This window comes from Mustelus asterias, chromosome 15, assembly GCF_964213995.1.
Source record: "Mustelus asterias chromosome 15, sMusAst1.hap1.1, whole genome shotgun sequence".
Taxonomy (NCBI): domain Eukaryota; kingdom Metazoa; phylum Chordata; class Chondrichthyes; order Carcharhiniformes; family Triakidae; genus Mustelus; species Mustelus asterias.
In genome coordinates this window covers 1,073,347-1,092,329 of record NC_135815.1, presented here as the reverse complement: position 1 = coordinate 1,092,329, position 18,983 = coordinate 1,073,347, and the positions used below count along the sequence as shown (strand labels likewise).

Below are 18,983 nucleotides of genomic sequence, written 5' to 3'. Positions count from 1 at the left end.
ACTCTCGCCTCTCGGGATCTCACTCTCGCCTCTCGGGATCTCACTCTCGCCTCTCGGGATCTCACTCCCAACTCTCGGGATCTCACTCCCGCCTCTCGCAATCTCACTCCTGCCTCTCGCAATCTCACTCTCGCCTCTCGGGATCTCACTCTCACCTCTCGGGATCTCACTCCCGCCTCTCGCAATCTCACTCCCGCCTCCCGCAATCTCACTCCCACCTCTCGGGATCTCACTCCCGCCTCTCGGGATCTCACTCCCGCCTCTCGGGATCTCACTCTCACCTCTCGGGATCTCACTCCCGCCTCTCGGGATCTCACTCTCGCCTCTCGCAATCTCACTCTCACCTCTCGGGATCTCACTCCCGCCTCTCGCAATCTCACGCCCGCCTCTCGCAATCTCACTCTCACCTCTCGGGATCACACTCTCGCCTCTCGGGATCTCACTCTCACCTCTCGAGATCTCACTCTCACCTCTCGGGATCTCACTCCCGCCTCTCGGGATCTCACTCCCGCCTCTCGGGATCTCACTCTCACCTCTCGAGATCTCACTCTCACCTCTCGGGATCTCACTCTCACCTCTCGCAATCTCACTCTCGCCTCTCGCAATCTCACTCCCGCCTCTCGCAATCTCACTCCCGCCTCTCGGGATCTCACTCCCGGCTCTCGCAATCTCACTCCCGCCTCTCGGGATCTCACTCTCACCTCTCGCAATCTCAATCCCGCCTCTCGGGATCTCACTCCCGCCTCTCGGGATCTCACTCTCACCTCTCGAGATCTCACTCTCACCTCTCGGGATCTCACTCCCGCCTCTCGGGATCTCACTCCCGCCTCTCGGGATCTCACTCCCGCCTCTCGGGATCTCACTCCCGCCTCTCGGGATCTCACTCCCGCCTCTCGGGATCTCACTCTCACCTCTCGGGATCTCACTCTCACCTCTCGGGATCTCACTCTCACCTCTCGAGATCTCACTCTCACCTCTCGGGATCTCACTCCCACCTCTCGGGATCTCACTCCCGCCTCTCGGGATCTCACTCTCACCTCTCGAGATCTCACTCTCACCTCTCGGGATCTCACTCTCACCTCTCGCAATCTCACTCTCGCCTCTCGCCATCTCACTCCCGCCTCTCGCAATCTCACTCCCGCCTCTCGGGATCTCACTCCCGGCTCTCGCAATCTCACTCCCGCCTCTCGGGATCTCACTCTCACCTCTCGCAATCTCACTCCCGCCTCTCGGGATCTCACTCCCGCCTCTCGGGATCTCACTCTCACCTCTCGAGATCTCACTCTCACCTCTCGGGATCTCACTCCCGCCTCTCGGGATCTCACTCCCGCCTCTCGGGATCTCACTCCCGCCTCCCGGGATCTCACTCCCGCCTCTCGGGATCTCACTCCCGCCTCTCGGGATCTCACTCTCACCTCTCGGGATCTCACTCTCACCTCCCGGGATCTCACTCCCGTCTCTCGGGATCTCACTCTCACCTCTCGGGATCTCACTCTCACCTCTCGGGATCTCACTCCCGCCTCTCGGGATCTCATTCTCACCTCTCGGGATCTCACTCCCGCCTCTCGGGATCTCACTCTCGCCTCTCGCAATCTCACTCCCGCCTCTCGCAAGCTCGCTCCCGCCTCTCGCAATCTCACTCTCACCTCTCGGGATCTCACTCTCGCCTCTCGCAATCTCACTCCCGCCTCTCGCAATCTCACTCCCGCCTCTCGGGATCTCACTCTCGCCTCTCGCAATCTCACTCCCGCCTCTCGCAATCTCACTCCCGCCTCTCGGGATCTCACTCTCGCCTCTCGGGATCTCACTCCCGTCTCTCGCAATCTCACTCTCGCCTCTCGGGATCTCACTCTCGCCTCTCGGGATCTCACTCCCGCCTCTCGGGATCTCACTCCCGCCTCTCGGGATCTCACTCCCGCCTCTCGCAATCTCACTCTCGCCTCTCGCAATCTCACTCCCGCCTCTCGGGATCTCACTCTCGCCTCTCGGGATCTCACTCCCGCCTCTCGGGATCTCACTCCCGCCTCTCGGGATCTCACTCCCGCCTCTCGGGATCTCACTCCCGCCTCTCGCAATCTCACTCACGCCTCTCGCAATCTCACTCCCGCCTCTCGCAATCTCACTCTCACCCCTCGGGATCTCACTCTCGCCTCTCGCAATCTCACTCCCGCCTCTCGGGATCTCACTCTCGCCTCTCGCAATCTCACTCCCGCCTCTCGGGATCTCACTCTCGCCTCTCGGGATCTCACTCCCGCCTCTCGCAATCTCACTCTCACCCCTCGGGATCTCACTCTCGCCTCTCGCAATCTCACTCTCACCCCTCGGGATCTCACTCTCGCCTCTCGGGATCTCACTCCCGCCTCTCGCAATCTCACTCTCACCCCTCGGGATCTCACTCCCGCCTCTCGGGATCTCACTCTCGCCTCTCGGGATCTCACTCTCGCCTCTCGGGATCTCACTCTCGTCTCTCGGGATCTCACTCCCGCCTCTCGGGATCTCACTCTCACCTCTCGGGATCTCACTCTCACCTCTCGGGATCTCACTCCCACCTCTCGCAATCTCACTCCCACCTCTGGCAATCTCACTCCCGCCTCTCGCAATCTCACTCTCGCCTCTCGCAATCTCACTCTCGCCTCTCGCAATCTCACTCTCGCCTCTCGGGATCTCACTCTCGCCTCTCGCAATCTCACTCTCGCCTCTCGGGATCTCACTCCCGCCTCTCGGGATCTCACTCTCGCCTCTCGGGATCTCACTCTCGCCTCTCGGGATCTCACTCTCGTCTCTCGGGATCTCACTCCCACCTCTTGGGATCTCACTCTCACCTCTCGCGATCCCACTCTCACCTCTCGGGATCTCACTCTCACCTCTCGGGATCTCACTCTCACCTCTCGTGGGATCTCACTCTCACCTCACAGAATCTTACTGGAACCAGCTATCGCAATGGTCCGGGCTCATTCATCTTAGTGACCTCGCCAGTGAAGGTCCCCATCAATGGTGACCTGTTGTGATGCCCTCACTGTTAGGAACGGAGACATTGAGACCTCCCCGAAAGTGGCACAATGGCAGGGTCCACTGGGCAGTGTCAAGGGGCGGGACCTGAAGGGGGCAGGGCCTAAGGGGAGGCGGGTGGGGGGATGCTGTGCACTCTGCAACTGTATGCAGGGCCGGGAGTGGGGAGGTGGATTGACCGCTGAGGCTAGTGATAGCTGGGAGAAGGCAGTGACAGGTGTCAACAGCACAGAACAGAGAGATCTGCGCATGTGCAATGGCGCACCCTGCCGTAATATGCCGGCTTTTAGGCACGCATGTCCCATCCCCTGCTGGCGAGAAACAGATTTTGCTTCATGTTTTCCTCAGAATGTGGTAAGATTGGATTTTTAACTTGCCCAAAGAATCGGTGCAATTCTCTCCAATTTTCTCGCTCATTCGGCACTTAGAAGATTTTTGGTTAGGTCACCACCAATGTTTTTAATTGTTGCAAGAACTTCCCTGTCTTAGAACTTGGAACTGAGAACTCAGGTCCTGTCCTGACTATACAGTACAACAGGGATATCACCATGATCCAAAACCAAAATACTGCCAATGCTGGAGATCTGAAATAAAAACAAAGTGTTGGATATACTCAGCAGGTCTGGCTGCATCTGTGGAGCGAGAAATAGAGTTAATGGGCAGGATTTTCCAGTTACACCCGCTCTGAGACCAGAAATCCCCACCATGGTCATCAGACCTTTAAATGATCCGTAAAATTGTCTGTCCCGCACACGGCGATTCCCATGGTGGGCAGGATTTGAAAATTTGCCCCAATGTTTTAGATCATGACCTTTCATTAGGACTGGGAGAAGTTAGCAATCGCTATTAAAGAATCTTTTACTGACTCTTTGTCTCTCAAATCCAGTCTCAGCATTCCCACCTGGTCATTCAGCAATTGGTGTGCCACCTGGATGCTAACAGTAAGAGCGTTGCCAAAGTGCGTACTGGAATAGTGGAGGTGCTGTCGGAGTCCGCAGTCATCGCAGCTGGTGGATCTGTAGGTGGGTAGGAAGGACCTCTTATAGTTTCTCACTCCACATGTTGTCTTGTGTTGATTAGAATGTATTAACAGTTGGACACGGTGCAGTAATTGTGTTGGTGGCTTTGCTGGATTGTGTCTTGCAAATTATATGGTGGATGTCATCCAATGCATCCAGGGGTTAGCCAATTGACCCTCAAGCCTGCTCTACAATGCAATGATATCATGACTGATATCTGTGAAGCTCACCTGACCTGTAACATTCTACATTGAATTTGGCTAGGATAAGCATGAGAGGTTTCACTTCAGGTGTGATTCAACTGACCCACGAGGAGCTTCAAAAACAAAGTTTAATTAAGAATATTGATGACATGTATAGTAAGACAATGAGCAAGAACTTTTAACAATTACAAACAAGAAACACAACAAGCACGATAATGTATAACTCTTTAGGAAATATCTCTAATGTGTTCCAACCAAAGCCAACATCCAATACACAAAACCCTCCAAATAAGCACAGGTTAATGCCTGCTTGTTACAGGAATCCAGCCTCCTGGGTCGAATGCTGAAAATCCCTTGTGAAGAAACTCAGAAGAGGTTGTAATTGAAACTGTTTCCCAAAACACAGCTTCTTTAAGGCAGGATGGTAATAAGCCTCTCCTTCAGCTAACTGATAATAGTTTCAGAACCAAACAAAGAGAAGAACAGGAAGAGGGAGAGGCTGCTTCTTAACTTGCTGCTAAACTGCTTCCAACACACTGCCCAAAACAAACTGAAGCCCCTATCACCTGACTGCCACAGCTTAGCTCCTCCCCAATGACATCGCTGAAGCTATAAGCCGCATGATTTTAAAAAAACCTTTCTTAAAGTTGTCACATGACATTGCCCCAAAGAAAAAAATGAACCATCAACATTCAAAGATGGTTTCATTTTTCAACCCTTTCAGTTTACTAGTTTGTAAGAGGTTTGTATCTATAATATCCATACATTTCACACAATATCCAAATATGCAAACATTGCAGTAACAATCCACTTTAGTCCTTGTCTTCCATCACCAAACCTTCCTTCACTTTTTCACATTCGTGACAAAGCATCGGCAATCACATTTTCTCTTCCTGCCACATATATAATTTTTAAATTAAACGGCTGCAATAATAGACTCTATCGAAACAGTCTGGCATTTTTAGTCTTAACTGTCTCCAAAACATCACTGGATGATGATCAGTTTACACCAGTGTCTCCAAATTACTGCCAACATAAATGTTAAAATGTTGCAAAGTCAGCACGAAACCCAAAGTCTCTTTTTCAATTGTTCAATATTTCTTCTGCTGATCATTCAATTTTTTGGAAAAATGCCCAATAGGCCGCTCTATTCCTTCATTATCTTCTTGTAAGAGTGCGGCACCGACGCCCACACCACTCGCATCGAGAGCCACCTTGCATGGTTTTGTGTAATTCGGTGTCGCCAACACAGGAGCAGTGGTTAACGCAGCCTTCAGGCCGTCAAACGCCTTTTGACACTTCTCCATCCACTGAAATTTGCTACACTTCTTCAACAAGTCAATCAGTGGAGCAACCACGCTGCTAAAACTCAGCACAAATTTACAGTAAAAGCTACTCAGGCCCAAAAACCTCATTATTTCCTTTCGTGTCGATGGTATCGAGAACTCCCCAATAACGCTTGTTTTTACATCCTGTGGTATGGCTGAGGAACGTGACTTGAGCTTTTCCAAACTCACTCTTAGCCAGGTTTACCACCAAATCCACTGCCCCCTGAAGTCAATCAAGTAATTCCGCCAGATGCTTCAAGTAATCTTTCCATGTCTGACTAAAAATCACCAGATGGTCTATATACACCACACAATTGGGTAACTCTGAAATGACTTTGTTAGTTAATTGTTGAAATGTGGCTGGGGCATTTTTCATGCCAAATGACATAACTTTGAATTGGTAAAAACCATTTGGTGTCACAACAGCTGAAATCTCCTTCGCCCTTTCGGATAAAGGTGCCTGCCAGTGACCTTTGAGTGAATCCAGTTTGGAGATAAAGGTTGATTGTCTAACCTTCTCAGTGCAGTCATCCAGTTGTGGAATAGGATAAAAGTCTGTTTCTGTAACTGCAGTAACTTTCCCTTAGTCCACACACAATGAAACCGGACGGACCACCTGGCATTGACCTCGGCACTGGAAAAGACAACAGCAAAACCATCAGCCCAGTCGAACCTGCAAAGTCCTCGTCACTAACATCCGGGGGCTAGTGCTAAAATTGGGAGAGCTGTCTCTCAGACTAGTCAAGCAACAGCCTGACATAGTCACCCTCACAGAATCACATCCCAGACACCACCATTACCATCCCGGATATGTCCTGTCCCACCGGCAGGTCAGACCTAGCAGAGGTGGCGGCACAGTGGTATACAGTCAGGAGGGAGTTGCCCTGGGAGTCCTTAACATCGACTCCGGACCCCATGAAGTCTCATGGCTTCAGGTTAAATATGGGCAAGGAAACCTCTTACTGGTTACCACGTACCATCCTCCTCCGGCTGATGAATCAGGATTCCTCCATGTTGAACAACACTTGGAGGAAGCACTGAGGGTGGCAAGGGCGCAAAATGTATTCTGGGTGGGGGAATTTCAATGTCCACCACCAAGAGTGGCTCAGCAGCAGCACTACTGATCGAGCTGGTCGGATCCTAAAGGATACAACTGCTAGACTGGGTCAGCAGCAGGTGGTGAAGGAACCAACAAGAGAAAATAACATACTTGACCTCATCCTCACCAATCTGCCGGCTGCAGATGCATCTGTCCATGACAGTATCGGTAAGAGTGACCACCGCACACTCCTTGTGGAGACGAAGTCCCGCCTTCACATTGAAAATAGCCTCCATCGTGTTGTGTGGCACTTTCACCGTGCTAAATGGGACAGACTTCAAACCGATCTAGCAACTCAAGACTGGGCATCCATGAGGCACTGTGGGCCATCAACAGCAGCGGAATTGTATTCCAGCACAATCTGCAACCTCATGGCCCGGCATATCCCCCACTCAACCATTACCATCAAGCCAGGGGATCAACCCTGGTTCAATGGACAGTGCAGGAGAGGATGCCAGGAGCAGCACCAGGCATACCTAAAAATGAGGTGTCAACCTGGTGAAGCTACCAAACAGGACAACTTGCACGCCAACTTCCACACCTGCACCAACCATGCTGCCTGACTGAACTAAAACCCCCTACCCTTCCGGGGACCATATCCCTCTATTCCCATCCTATTCATGTATTTGCCCAAATGCCTCTTAAAAGTCACTATTGTATCTGCATCCACTCCCTCCCCCGGCAGCGAGTTCCAGGCACCCACCACCCTCTGTGTAAAAAAAACTTGCCTTGTACATCTCCTTTAAACCTTGCCCTTCACACCTTAAACCTATGTCCCCTAGTAATTGACTCTTCCACCGTGGGAAAAAGCTTCCGACTATCCACTCTGTCCATGCCCCTCATAATCTTGTAGACTTCTATTAGGTCGCCCCTCAACCTCTGTCGTTCCAGTGAGAGCAAAGCAAGTTTCTCCAACCTCTCTTCATAGCTAATGCCCTCCATACCAGGCAACATCCTGGTAAATCTTTCCTGTACCCTCTCCAAAGCCTCCACATCCTTCTGGTAGTGTGGCGACCAGAATTGAACACTATATTCCAAGTGCGGCCTAACTAAGGTTCTATAAAGCTGCAACATGACTTGCCAATTTTTAAATTCAATGCCACGGCCGATGAAGGCAAGCATGCCGTATGCCTTCTTGACTACCTTCTCCACCTGCATTGCCACTTTCAGTGACCTGTGCACCTGTACACCCAGATCCCTCTGCACCCAGATCCCCCTGCCTATCAATACTCTTACGGGTTCTGTCATTTACTGTATAGTTCCTATCTGTATTAGACCTTCCAAAATGCATGACCTCACATTTGTCTGGATTAAACTCCATCTGCCACCTCTCCGCCCAAGTCTCCAACTGATCTATATCCTGCTGTATCCTCTGATGGTCCTCATCGCTATCCGCAAACCCACCAACCTTTGTGGCGTCCACAAACTTAGTAATCAAACCAGTTACATTTTCCTCCAAATCATTTATATATATTACAAACAGCAAAGGTCCCAGCACTGATCCCTGAGGAACACCACTTGTCACAGCCCTCCATTCAGAAACGCACTCTTCCACTGCTACCCTCTGTCTTTTATGAAGATTAAAGGGGGAACAACCTCCGTGTGGTAACACTAGGCACTAAATTAAACAACAGAACATAATGCTATAATCTCTGGATTATTACATGAGCCACGTGCAAATTGGCATAGGTTACGTAAAATTAGAGAACTGAATACGTATCTCAAAGACTGGTGTGGAAGTAGTGGGTTCCAATTTGTGAGACACTGGTGTCAGTACTGGGGAAAGAGGGGCTGTACTGTTGGGACAGCCTATATCTGAACACTGCTGGGAGCAGTCTTCTCACAAACCACTCGGAAAGTAGAGAGAGTTTAAACTAACTGGAGGGGGGGATGGTTCTTGAGGGGGGGGTCCGTAGGCTTACAAAGCAAAAGGATATGGCAGTCTTGCAAGGCAGCTGTTTAGGTACTGATACCCAGGCTGCGACAGGAAGAGGCAGAGTGTACAAACATAAAAATAAGCAACAAATATGGTCAAATGGGGAATAAATGTTAAAAGCACAAAATCAATTGCTCTTTAATTAAATGCATGTCGTAGTCAGAGAGTCGAACAGGAAAGCCCCTTCGGCCCATCGAGTCAGCACCGACAATAACGACCACTAAAGTCGCACTAATCCCATTTTCCAGCTCTTGTCCCATATCCTGGAATGTTAGGACAAGTGTTCATCCAAATACTTTTTAAAGGTTGTAAGGTTTCCAGCTTCCACTCCCTTCGCAGGCAGCGCATTCCAGATTCCCACCACCTCTGAGTGAAGAAGCTTTTTCTAAAATCCCCTCTCTATCTCCTGCCCCTCACCCTAATACTCTGCCTCCTCATGATTGACCCCTCAAGCCAGGGGAACAGCTGCTCCCGACTCACTCGATACCCCTCATAATCACATACACCTCAATCATGTCCCCCCTCAGCCTTCTCTGCTCTGGAGAAAACAAGCTAAGCCTATCCAGTCTCTCCTTACAGCTCAAAAGCTCCGTCCCAGGCAGCATCCCGGTGAATTTCCTCTGCACTCCCTCCAGTGCAATCACATCCTTCCTATAGTGAGGTGATCAGAACTGCACACAGTGCTCCAGCTGTGGCCTCACCAAGGTTTTGAACAACTCCAACATTACCTCCTTGCTCTTATACTCGATACCACGACTGATAAAGACAAGTGTCCCATGTGTCTTCCTAACGATCCTGTTCACCTGCTCTGCCACCTTCAGGGATCTGTGAATAAATATCCCAAGATCCATCTGTTTTCTGAGCTTCCTAGGATCCTGCCATTCATTAAGTACTCCCTTGTCTTGTTACTTCTTCCAAAGTGCATCACCTCGCACTTGTCAGGGTTAAATACCATCTGCCACTGCTCTGTCCATCCGACCAACCCATCTAAATCTTCCTGTAGGCTTTGGCACAAAACATATTTGCCACAAAATGAATTAATGGAACAAATTGAGGTTAATGGTCATGATCTTATTGCCATTACAGAGACATGATTACAAGATCAAAACTGGGAACGAAATATTCAGGGATATGCAACTTTTCATAAGGACAGCAGAAAGGGAAGTGTGGTGGGGTAGCTTTCTTAGTGTGACATTAAATAAGTATGAAAGTAAGAAATGATCTTGGATCGGAAGAGGTATAATCCATATAAGTGAAAGTAAGAAATAACAAGGCGAAGAAGACATTGGTGGGAGGAATCTAAGAGTCCCAAAGCAGTAGCTATATTGTAGCATGGAAAATAAATCAGGAGATAATGGGGCCATGTAAAAAAGGCAGCACTTTAATTATGGGTGACTGGCAATGCTTGGGGAATCGTAGGACCTTGACAGATTAAAACTTCCATGCTGTCTTCATTGTCCTTTGTTAGGTAAATGTAAAATCTTACTTAATAAATTCTACTTGACTCATAAATACTTGTTGTTAGTGCCTTGTTAGATCAAGCACAACTGAGGATTCTATTGTCCACTGGACAGTACCAGCCACTTGTCCCAACCTAAACAGAAAAGATGTAGACCAAGTGGTCACATGATGACATGGGTACTTAAAGTATCAACGTGATGGAAAGGGGTATATCCTGAATGCATTTGCTTCCCATTTGATGCTGAATATGGCTGGATTGAAAATCACAATCCAGCTGCTTTCTGACTCTGGCTGGCTGCTGATCATGATGACTCTTCACCTCTTTGTTCTCACCCGCAAGACTGTTCATGTTTATGAAAAGCTTCTCCAGTTTCCATGGGAGACTTTCAGTGAGATGGCTCACTGAGCTGGAAACATCTAATCAGAATAATATTACCACATTCTATGCTGCTAAATCATTGCCTCATGTTCTGTAACGCCACTGATCCTTTTTCAAGGTGCTCTTAGAATCTTAGAATCTTAGAATCCCTACAGTACAGAAAGAGGCCATTCGGCCCATCAAGTCTGCACCGACCACAATCCCACCCAGGCCCTACCCCCATATCCCCACAGATTTACCTACTAATCCCTCTAACCTATGCATCCCAGGACACTAAGGGCAATTTTCGCATGGCCAATCAACCTATCCCGCACATCTTTGGACTGTGGGGGGAAACCGGATCACCCGGAGGAAACCCACGCAGACACGAGTGCTGTGTATGCTTTAGGTTGTTGAGGTATAAAACCCTTTTAATTAAAATCTCTCATTCTGAATTCTTAATTACAATAGAATCCTCAGTTGTGCTTGATCTAACAAGGCACTAATAACGAGTATTTGTGAATCAAGTAGAATTTATTAAGCAAGATCTTACATTCACCTACCAAAAAACAGTGAAGACAGCATGGAAGTTTTGAATCCCTCAAGGTCCCATGATTCCGTCAGCATTGTTAGCAAATCAATGCATGGATTTGTTTAAAATATAAGGTGTTATCCGAGGTTAAAACTACATTTTAGCTATTTGTTCAAACCTGATGAAGAGGCTCTTAATGCACATAATACAATTAGGACAACATTCAGCTGCTGAACCCACACCATCGAGGCATCTTCAAAGTCAAAAAATCGATTAACATCTGTACCCTACAAATAGCTGCCATTCTCTTCCCAGCCTTAAGATGATTGATGAGGGTAGGGCAGTGGATGTTGTCTACATGGACTTCAGTAAGGCCTTTGACAAGGTCCCTCATGGCAGACTGGTGCAGAAGGTGAAGTCACATGGGATCAGAGGTGAGCTGGCAAGGTGGATACAAAACTGGCTCGGTCAAAGAAGACAGAGGGTAGCAGTGGAAGGGTGAGTTTCTGAATGGAGGGCTGTGACAAGTGGCGTTCCTCAGGGATCAATGCTGGGACCTTTGCTGTAATATATATAAATGATTTGGAGGAAAATGTAACAGGATTGATTAGTAAGTTTGCGGATGACACAAAGGTTGGTGGGTTTGCGGATAGCGATGAGGACCATCAGGGGATACAGCAGGATATAGATCAGTTGGAGACTTGGGCGGAGAGATGGCAGATGGAGTTTAATCCGGGCAAATGTGAGGTCATGCATTTTGGAAGGTCGAATACAGATAGGAACTATACAGTAAATGACAGAACCCTTAAGAGTATTGATAGGCAAAGGGATCTGGGTGTACAGGTACACAGGTCACTGAAAATGGCAATGCAGGTGGAGAAGGTAGTCAAGAAGGCATACGGCATGCTTGCCTTCATCGGCCGGGGTATTGAGTTTAAAAATTGGCAAGTCATGTTGCAGCTTTATAGAACATTAGTTAGGCCGCACTTGGAATATAGTGTTCAATTCTGGTCGCCACACTACCAGAAGGATGTGGCGGCTTTGGAAAGGGTACAGAGAAGATTTACCAGGATGTTGCCTGGTATGGAGGGCATTAGTTATGAGGAGAGGTTGGAAGAACATGGTATGTTCTCAGTGGAACGACGGAGGTTGAGGGGCGACCTGATAGAAGTCTACGAGATTATGAGGGGCATGGACAGAGTGGATAGTCAGAAGCTTTTTCCCAGGGTGGAAGAGTCAATTACTAGGGGGCACAGGTTTAAGGTGCGAGGGGCAAGGCTTAAAACAGATGTACGGGGCAGATTTTGTACACAGTGAGTAGTGGGTGCCTGGAACTCATTGCCGGGGGAGGTAGTGGAAGTGGATATGGTAGTTACATTTAAGGGGCATCTTGACAAATACATGAATAGGATGGGAATAGAGGCATATGGTCCCCGGAAGGGTAGGGGTTTTAGTTCAGTCGGGCAGCATGGTCGGTGCAGGCTTTAAGGGCCGAAGGGCCTTTTCCTGTGCTCTAATTTTCTTTGTTCTTTATTCTTAACTGAAAAGTCTGCCACTGGCAGGAATTCAAGGTGAACTGTCTAAGGCAGATTAAACGGAAGGGTCAGTTTAGTTCAGTTGACTGGGCGGCTGGTTTGTGATATGGTGATGCCAACAGCATGGGTTTAATTCCCGTACCGGCTGGAGTTATTCATGAACGCCCCACCTTGTCTCTCGCCTGAGGTGTGGTAGTCCTCAGGTTGAATCATAGAATCCTACAGTGTAGAAAGAGGCCATTCAGCCCATCGAGTCTGCACCAACCACAATCCCACCCAGACCCTATCCCCATAACCCCATGTATTTACCCCAGCTAGTCCCCCTGACACTAAGGGGCAATTTAGCATGGCCAATCCACCTAACTTGCACATCTTTGGACTGTGGGAGGAAACCGGAGCACTCGGAGGAAACCCACGCAGACACGGGGAGAATGTGCAAACTCCACACAGACAGTGACACAAGCCGAGAATCGAACCCGGGTCCCTGATGCTGTGAGGCAGCAATACTAACCACTGTGTCACCGTGCCGCCCATCATCACCAGTCAGACTATGGCAACCTTACTTTTCCTAGTTTTAAAAAATAAAACCCATGGTGTTATTTCCGACAGTAAGCGTTTTAACAACACCAGGTTAAAGTCCAACAGGTTTATTTGGTTGCAAATGCCATTAGCTTTTGGAGCGCTGCTCTTTGTCAGATGGAGTGGAAATCTGCTCTCAAACCAATTATTTCCAACCACAGAGAAACCCGAAAGGTTAGTGGTATTATCAGAACCTTGCAGCTGTCGCTCAGGTTATGTTGCACTTACTGTATTGCTTCTGACACAGGGCCCACAGTGTTGGAGGTGTTCAACACACTGCTCCGTCATCTCCGCCTCAGCATTGACTATGAACTCACTGGCAAGTATGACTCGACCTCCAACATCAGTAACCAGATCATTAAAGAACACGAGGAGAGGGTTTTTCAAGAAGCTGTCATCAAGACCATTGGTGAGTGTCCAACATCCTCCTGCTTTAACCTATCTTAGCCTCTTGTTAAATCTCGGTGTGTGGACATCACTGATAAAGCCAATATCTTTCACACATTCTGATTCAAAACTTTAAATCTGGAAGGGATACCTGGCACTAAACAAAGAAAATTACAGCACAGGAACAGGCCCTTCGGCCCTCCAAACCTGCACCGACCATGCTGCCCGACTTAACTAAAACCCCCAACCCTTCCGGGGACCAGACCCCTCTATTCCCATCCTATTCGTGTATTTGTCCAGATGCCCCTTAAAAGTCACTACCGTATCCGCTTCCACTCCCTCCCCCGGCAGCGAGTTCCAGGCACCCACCACCCTCTGTGTAAAAGAGCTGCCTCGTACATCTCCTTTAAAACTTGCCCCTCGCACCTTAAACCTGTGCCCCCCAGTAATTGACTCTTCCACCCTGGGAAAAAGATTCTGACTATCCACTCTGTCCATGCCCCTCATAATCTTGTAGACTTCTATCAGGTCGCCCCTCAACCTCCGTCATTCCAGTGAGAACAAACCAAGTTTCTCCAACCTGTCCTCATATCTAATGCCCTCCATCCCACTGCTGAAGTAAAGATGCTTCCCGGAATTCATAGCTTCCTAAAAGAAGAAGCGAATAGTCTGATACGTTTATCAATTTACGGTGATTTAGTTTATACGGCATGGACAAGTTGGGCCGAAGGGCCTGTTTCGATGCTGTAAATCTGTTCGACTCTATGCTGAAATAGCTTCCATTTCATGCAGTTATATTGGCAGCAAACTGACCCATTGACCAGTCAGTCCGAGGCCCAACCATCTCCAACTGCTTCATCATTCTCCTTCCTTATATCATAAGTTCACTGTTGATTGTCAATACTTAATATCATTTCTAACTTCTCAGAGATTAAAGCAGTCCATGCCCACATTCAGCAAGACCTTGACATTATCAGGCTTGTACTGAAAAGTGGCAAGTAACATTTGTGCCACACAAATGCCAAGCAATGATCATATCTAATTAATAAACAGAATCTCACCATCTTCCCTTGACATTCAATGGCATTACCAGCATTGAATTTCCCACCATCAACATCTTGGGGGCTGCCATTAACTAAAAACTGAACGGAATCATCCACATAAATAAAAGTCCTGCGTTCAGTGACTCAGTGCCTGACTCCCCAAAGCCTTTCCACCATTTACAAGGTGCAGGTCCGGAATGTGCTGGAATACTCTCCATTTGTCTGGATGAGTGCACCTCCAAAAATAAGAAACTCTACATCATCCAGGACAAAGCAGTTCGCTTGATTGCTTTCTCATCCAGCACCTTAAATATTCACCCTTACCCCTGACGCACAGTCGCAGTGATGTGTACCAAGTGCAAAATTCACTATAGCCTCCTTTGCCTGAAACTCGCAAACCTGCGACTGCTATCATCTAGAAGGACAAGGGTAACAGATACTTGGGAACACCCCCACCTGCAAGTTCCCCTCCAAGCCACACATCATTCTGATTTGATTTGATTTGATTTATTATTGTCATATGTATTGGAATACAGTGAAAGGTATTGTTTCTTGCACACGATACAGAAAAAAACATACCATTCATAGAGTACATCAGGGAGAAGGAAAGGATAGGGTGCAGAATATAGTGTTGCAGTTACAAATAAAGTGAAGAGAAAGATCAGCTTAACATTATTCAACAGTTTAAAGGAGTTAGAGTTAAGTTTTAAGAGCATAAAACGAGAATAAAGAATGGAATTAGAGGGTATGCTGTGGACAACTCACAAGAAGTTGCCTCGCTCCAGCGCCATCTTCCCTTTGTGGAGATTATTTGTGGATACTTGGAAATATATCAGCCATTCCTTCACAGTCACGACATCAAAACCCTGGAACTCCCTCCCTAACAGCACAGTGGGTGTATCAACTCCACATGGACTGCAGCGATTCAAGAAGGTAACTCACCATCACCTTCTCAAGGGCAGTTAGGGATGGACAATAAAACTTGGTTTTGGCAGTAACTCTCACATTCCATGAACAAATAAAAGCAAATTAATAAATAAAGCTTCAACACATTGCACAATTTATATTAAATGTAGGAACCATGCCAGTGACTGAGTTATTTATATCCCAAGATAGTGGCATGGACTCAGCATTCTAATTGCCCAATATCGACCATGACCTTTTATTAGGCTGAGACCAAGCATTCCCAATGGAGAGATAGAGTCCCACTGTTAGGATCACCTTATTCGATGCTGAACATCGATCAATATTTCCCTCAGAGAAGGAGAAACAGAGGCACCATTAAATTAAAATGACCGACTGCCGAATTCGCAGGTTGACATTGATCTCCCAAAGTCACAATGGACATTTGAGAGACCCAGAGAGGATTGAACCGTACAAAAAAAAGATTTCATAGTCCCAGTCCTCTACTCTCTCCTATTTGGCCCATCACGTCTGTAGCTGCTCCCTGAAAGTGTTCTACATTCTCCCCGCAAGCATTTGATTTGATTTATTTTTGTCTCATGAATTCGTACACAGTGAAAAGTATTGTTTCTTGCGCGCTATGCAGACAAAGCATACTGTTCATAGAGAAGGAATGGAGAGAGTGCAAAATGTAGTGTTACAGTCATAGCTAGGATATAGAGAAAGATCAACTTAATATAAGATAGGTCCACTCAAACGTCTGACAGCAGCAGGGAAGAAGCTGTTCTTGAGTCGGTTGGCACGTGACCTCAGACTTTTGTATCTTTTTCTGGATGGAAGAAGGTGGAAGAAAGAATGTCCGGGGTGCGTGGGATCCTTAATTATGCTGGCTGCTTTGCTGAGGCAGCGGGAAGTGTAGACAGAGTCAATGGATGGGAGGCTGGTTTGCGTGATGGATTGGGCTATGTTCATGTCCCTTTTTAGTTCCTTGCGGTCTTGGGCAGAGCAGCAGCCATACCAAGCTGTGATACAACCAGAAAGAATGCTTCTATGGTGCATCTGTAAAAGTTGGTGAGAGTCGTAGCTAACATGCCAAATTTCCTTAGCTTCCTGAGAAAGTAGAGGTGTTGGTGGGGCTTTCTTAACTATAGTGTCAGCAAGGGGGGACCAGGATAGGTTGTTGGTGATCTGGACACCTAAAAACTTGAAGCTCTCAACCATTTCTACTTTGTCTCCATTGATGTAGACAGGGGCATGTTCTCCTTTACACTTCCTGAAGTTGATGACAATCTCCTTCATTTTGTTAACATTGAGGGAGAGATTATTGTTGCCCCACCAGTTCACCAGATTCTCTATCTCATTCCTGTACTCTGTCTCGTCATTGTTTGAGATCTGACCCATTACGGTGGTGTCGTCAGCAAACTTGAAAATCGAGTTGGAGGGGAATTTGGCCACACAGTCATAGGTGCATAAGGAGTATAGTCGGGGGCTGAGAACACAGCCTTGTGGGGCACCGGTGTTGAGGATGATCATGGAGGAGGTGTTGTTGCCTATCCTTACTGATTGTGGTCTGTGGGTTAGGAAGTTCAGGATCCAGTTGCAGAGGGAGGTGCCGAGGCCCAGGCCACGGCATTTGGAGATGAGTTTCCTAGGAATGATGGTGTTGAAGGCTGAGCTGTAGTCAATAAATAGGAGTCTGACACAGGTGTCCTTGTTATCTAGGTGTTCCAGGGTTGAGTGCAGGGCCAGGGAAATGGTGTCTGCTGTGGACCTGTTGCGGTGGTAGGCAAACTGTAGTGGATCCAGGCAATCTGGGAGGCTGGAATTGATTCGTGCCATGACTAACCTTTTGAAGCACTTCATAATGATGGATGTCAGAGCCACCGGCCGATAGTCATTAAGGCACACTGCTTGGCTTTTCTTAGGTACCGGGATGATGGTCGTCTTCTTGAAGCAGATAGGGACCTCGGATTGGTGTAAAGTGAGGTTAAAGATGTCTGCGAATACTCCTGCCAGCTGATCCGTGCAGGATCTGAGCGCTCGTCCGGGTATCCCTTCCAGGCCAGTCGCTTTCCATGGTTGACTTTCGAGAAAGCTGCTCTGACTTCTGCGATGGTGACCTCGGATACTGATTTGTCCGAGGCTTCCAGGACGGAGGGCATGCTCTCGCTAACCTCTTGCTCAAAATGGGCATAGAATGCGTTGAGCTCATTGGGGAGGGGTGCACCGGCGATTTCACATTGCCTTCATCTTAGATATTGGATATTGGACCCTCCAGGTCAAGTGCAAACTGTCGTTCTTATACAGGTCACCTCTACTCGAGAAGGGATCCCAATGATCCAAGCACCTAAATCCCTGCTCCCTGCACCAACTCGTCAACCACACATTCATCTGGCCTATCTTTCCATTTCTGTCCTCACTGGCACATAGCGCTGGGATTAATCCTGAATTCACTACCCGAGAGGTCCTGTTTTTTAACTTCTTACCGAACTCCCAATGTTCATTCCGTAGCCCTCATCCCTTTTTCTATCTATGTCGCTTGTCCCAATGTGTACAACGACCTCTGACTGTTCACCCTCCCCCTTCAGAATGTTTTGCAGCCGCTCAGAGAGATCCTTGACCTGGCACCCAGGGGGCAGCAAACCGTCCTGGCATCTCCTGTCTGTTCCCCTCACTATCGAGCCTCCTATCACTATCGCTCTATCTATCAGAGCCAATCACGGTGCCAGAGACCTGACTGCTGCTGCTAGCCCCTGAAAGGTCATCCCCCAACAGTATCCAAAGAGGTATACCTGTTAGTAAGGGAATGGCCACAGAGGAATCCTGCACTGTCTGCCTACACCCCTTACCTCTCCTGGTGGTCTCCCAACTACCTGCAGCCTGCATCTTGGGTGTGACCATCTCACCGAGCCCTCATCAATGATGTTCTCAGTATCCTGAGTGCATCCAGCTCCAGCTATAGTCCAGGAGCTGCAGCCGGGTGCATTACTCACACGTGTAGTCACCAGGGATACTGGAAACCTCCCTGAGCCCCCACATCCAGCAAGAGGAGCTTGCCACTGCACTAACTGCATCCCGACTGCTTGAAGTAAGTGACGCATTTAAATTTTCAGAAGGTTTTCAGCACAGTTCCCACACAGGTGGTTCGTAAACAAAATTAGAGCGTATTGGATTGAGCCACAATACACTGCTGAGGCTGAGGATTGGACAGAGTCAGAATAAATGCATCATTCTTAGAAATGACTGGTTGTTGTTGCAAGGATCTGTCCTCAATTCACAGCTGCTGCAATCTTTATCAATGATTTGGATGTGGGAATCAAATATAATATTTCCAAATTTGCTGATGACACAAAACTGGGTGGAAATGTGAGTTGTGAGGAATGTGCAAGGAGGCTTGCTGGAGATTTAAATGACTAAGTGAATGGACCAGAACCTATAATGTGAATAAGTGTGAAGTTATCCACTTTGGTAGAAAAAAAAACAAACTCCTTGTGTTCTGGTCACCGCACTACCAGAGGGACGTGGAAGCTTTGGAGAGAGTTCAAAGAAGGTTCACCAGGATGTTGCCTGGTCTGGAGGGTGTTGGCTATG

General features: G+C 48.1%; 1 protein-coding gene across 1 annotated transcript in view; it reads left to right on the top strand.

Annotated features, from left to right (window-relative positions):
- Positions 1-18,983, top strand: part of LOC144504252 (protein EFR3 homolog B-like) — a 156,408-nt gene that overhangs the window by 50,304 nt on the left and 87,121 nt on the right. Inside the window, exons 7-8 of the mRNA XM_078229338.1 lie at positions 3,896-4,031; positions 13,307-13,468. Of these exons, the coding sequence (XP_078085464.1) occupies positions 3,896-4,031; positions 13,307-13,468 (298 nt within the window). The remainder of the gene's footprint in view (positions 1-3,895; positions 4,032-13,306; positions 13,469-18,983) is intronic.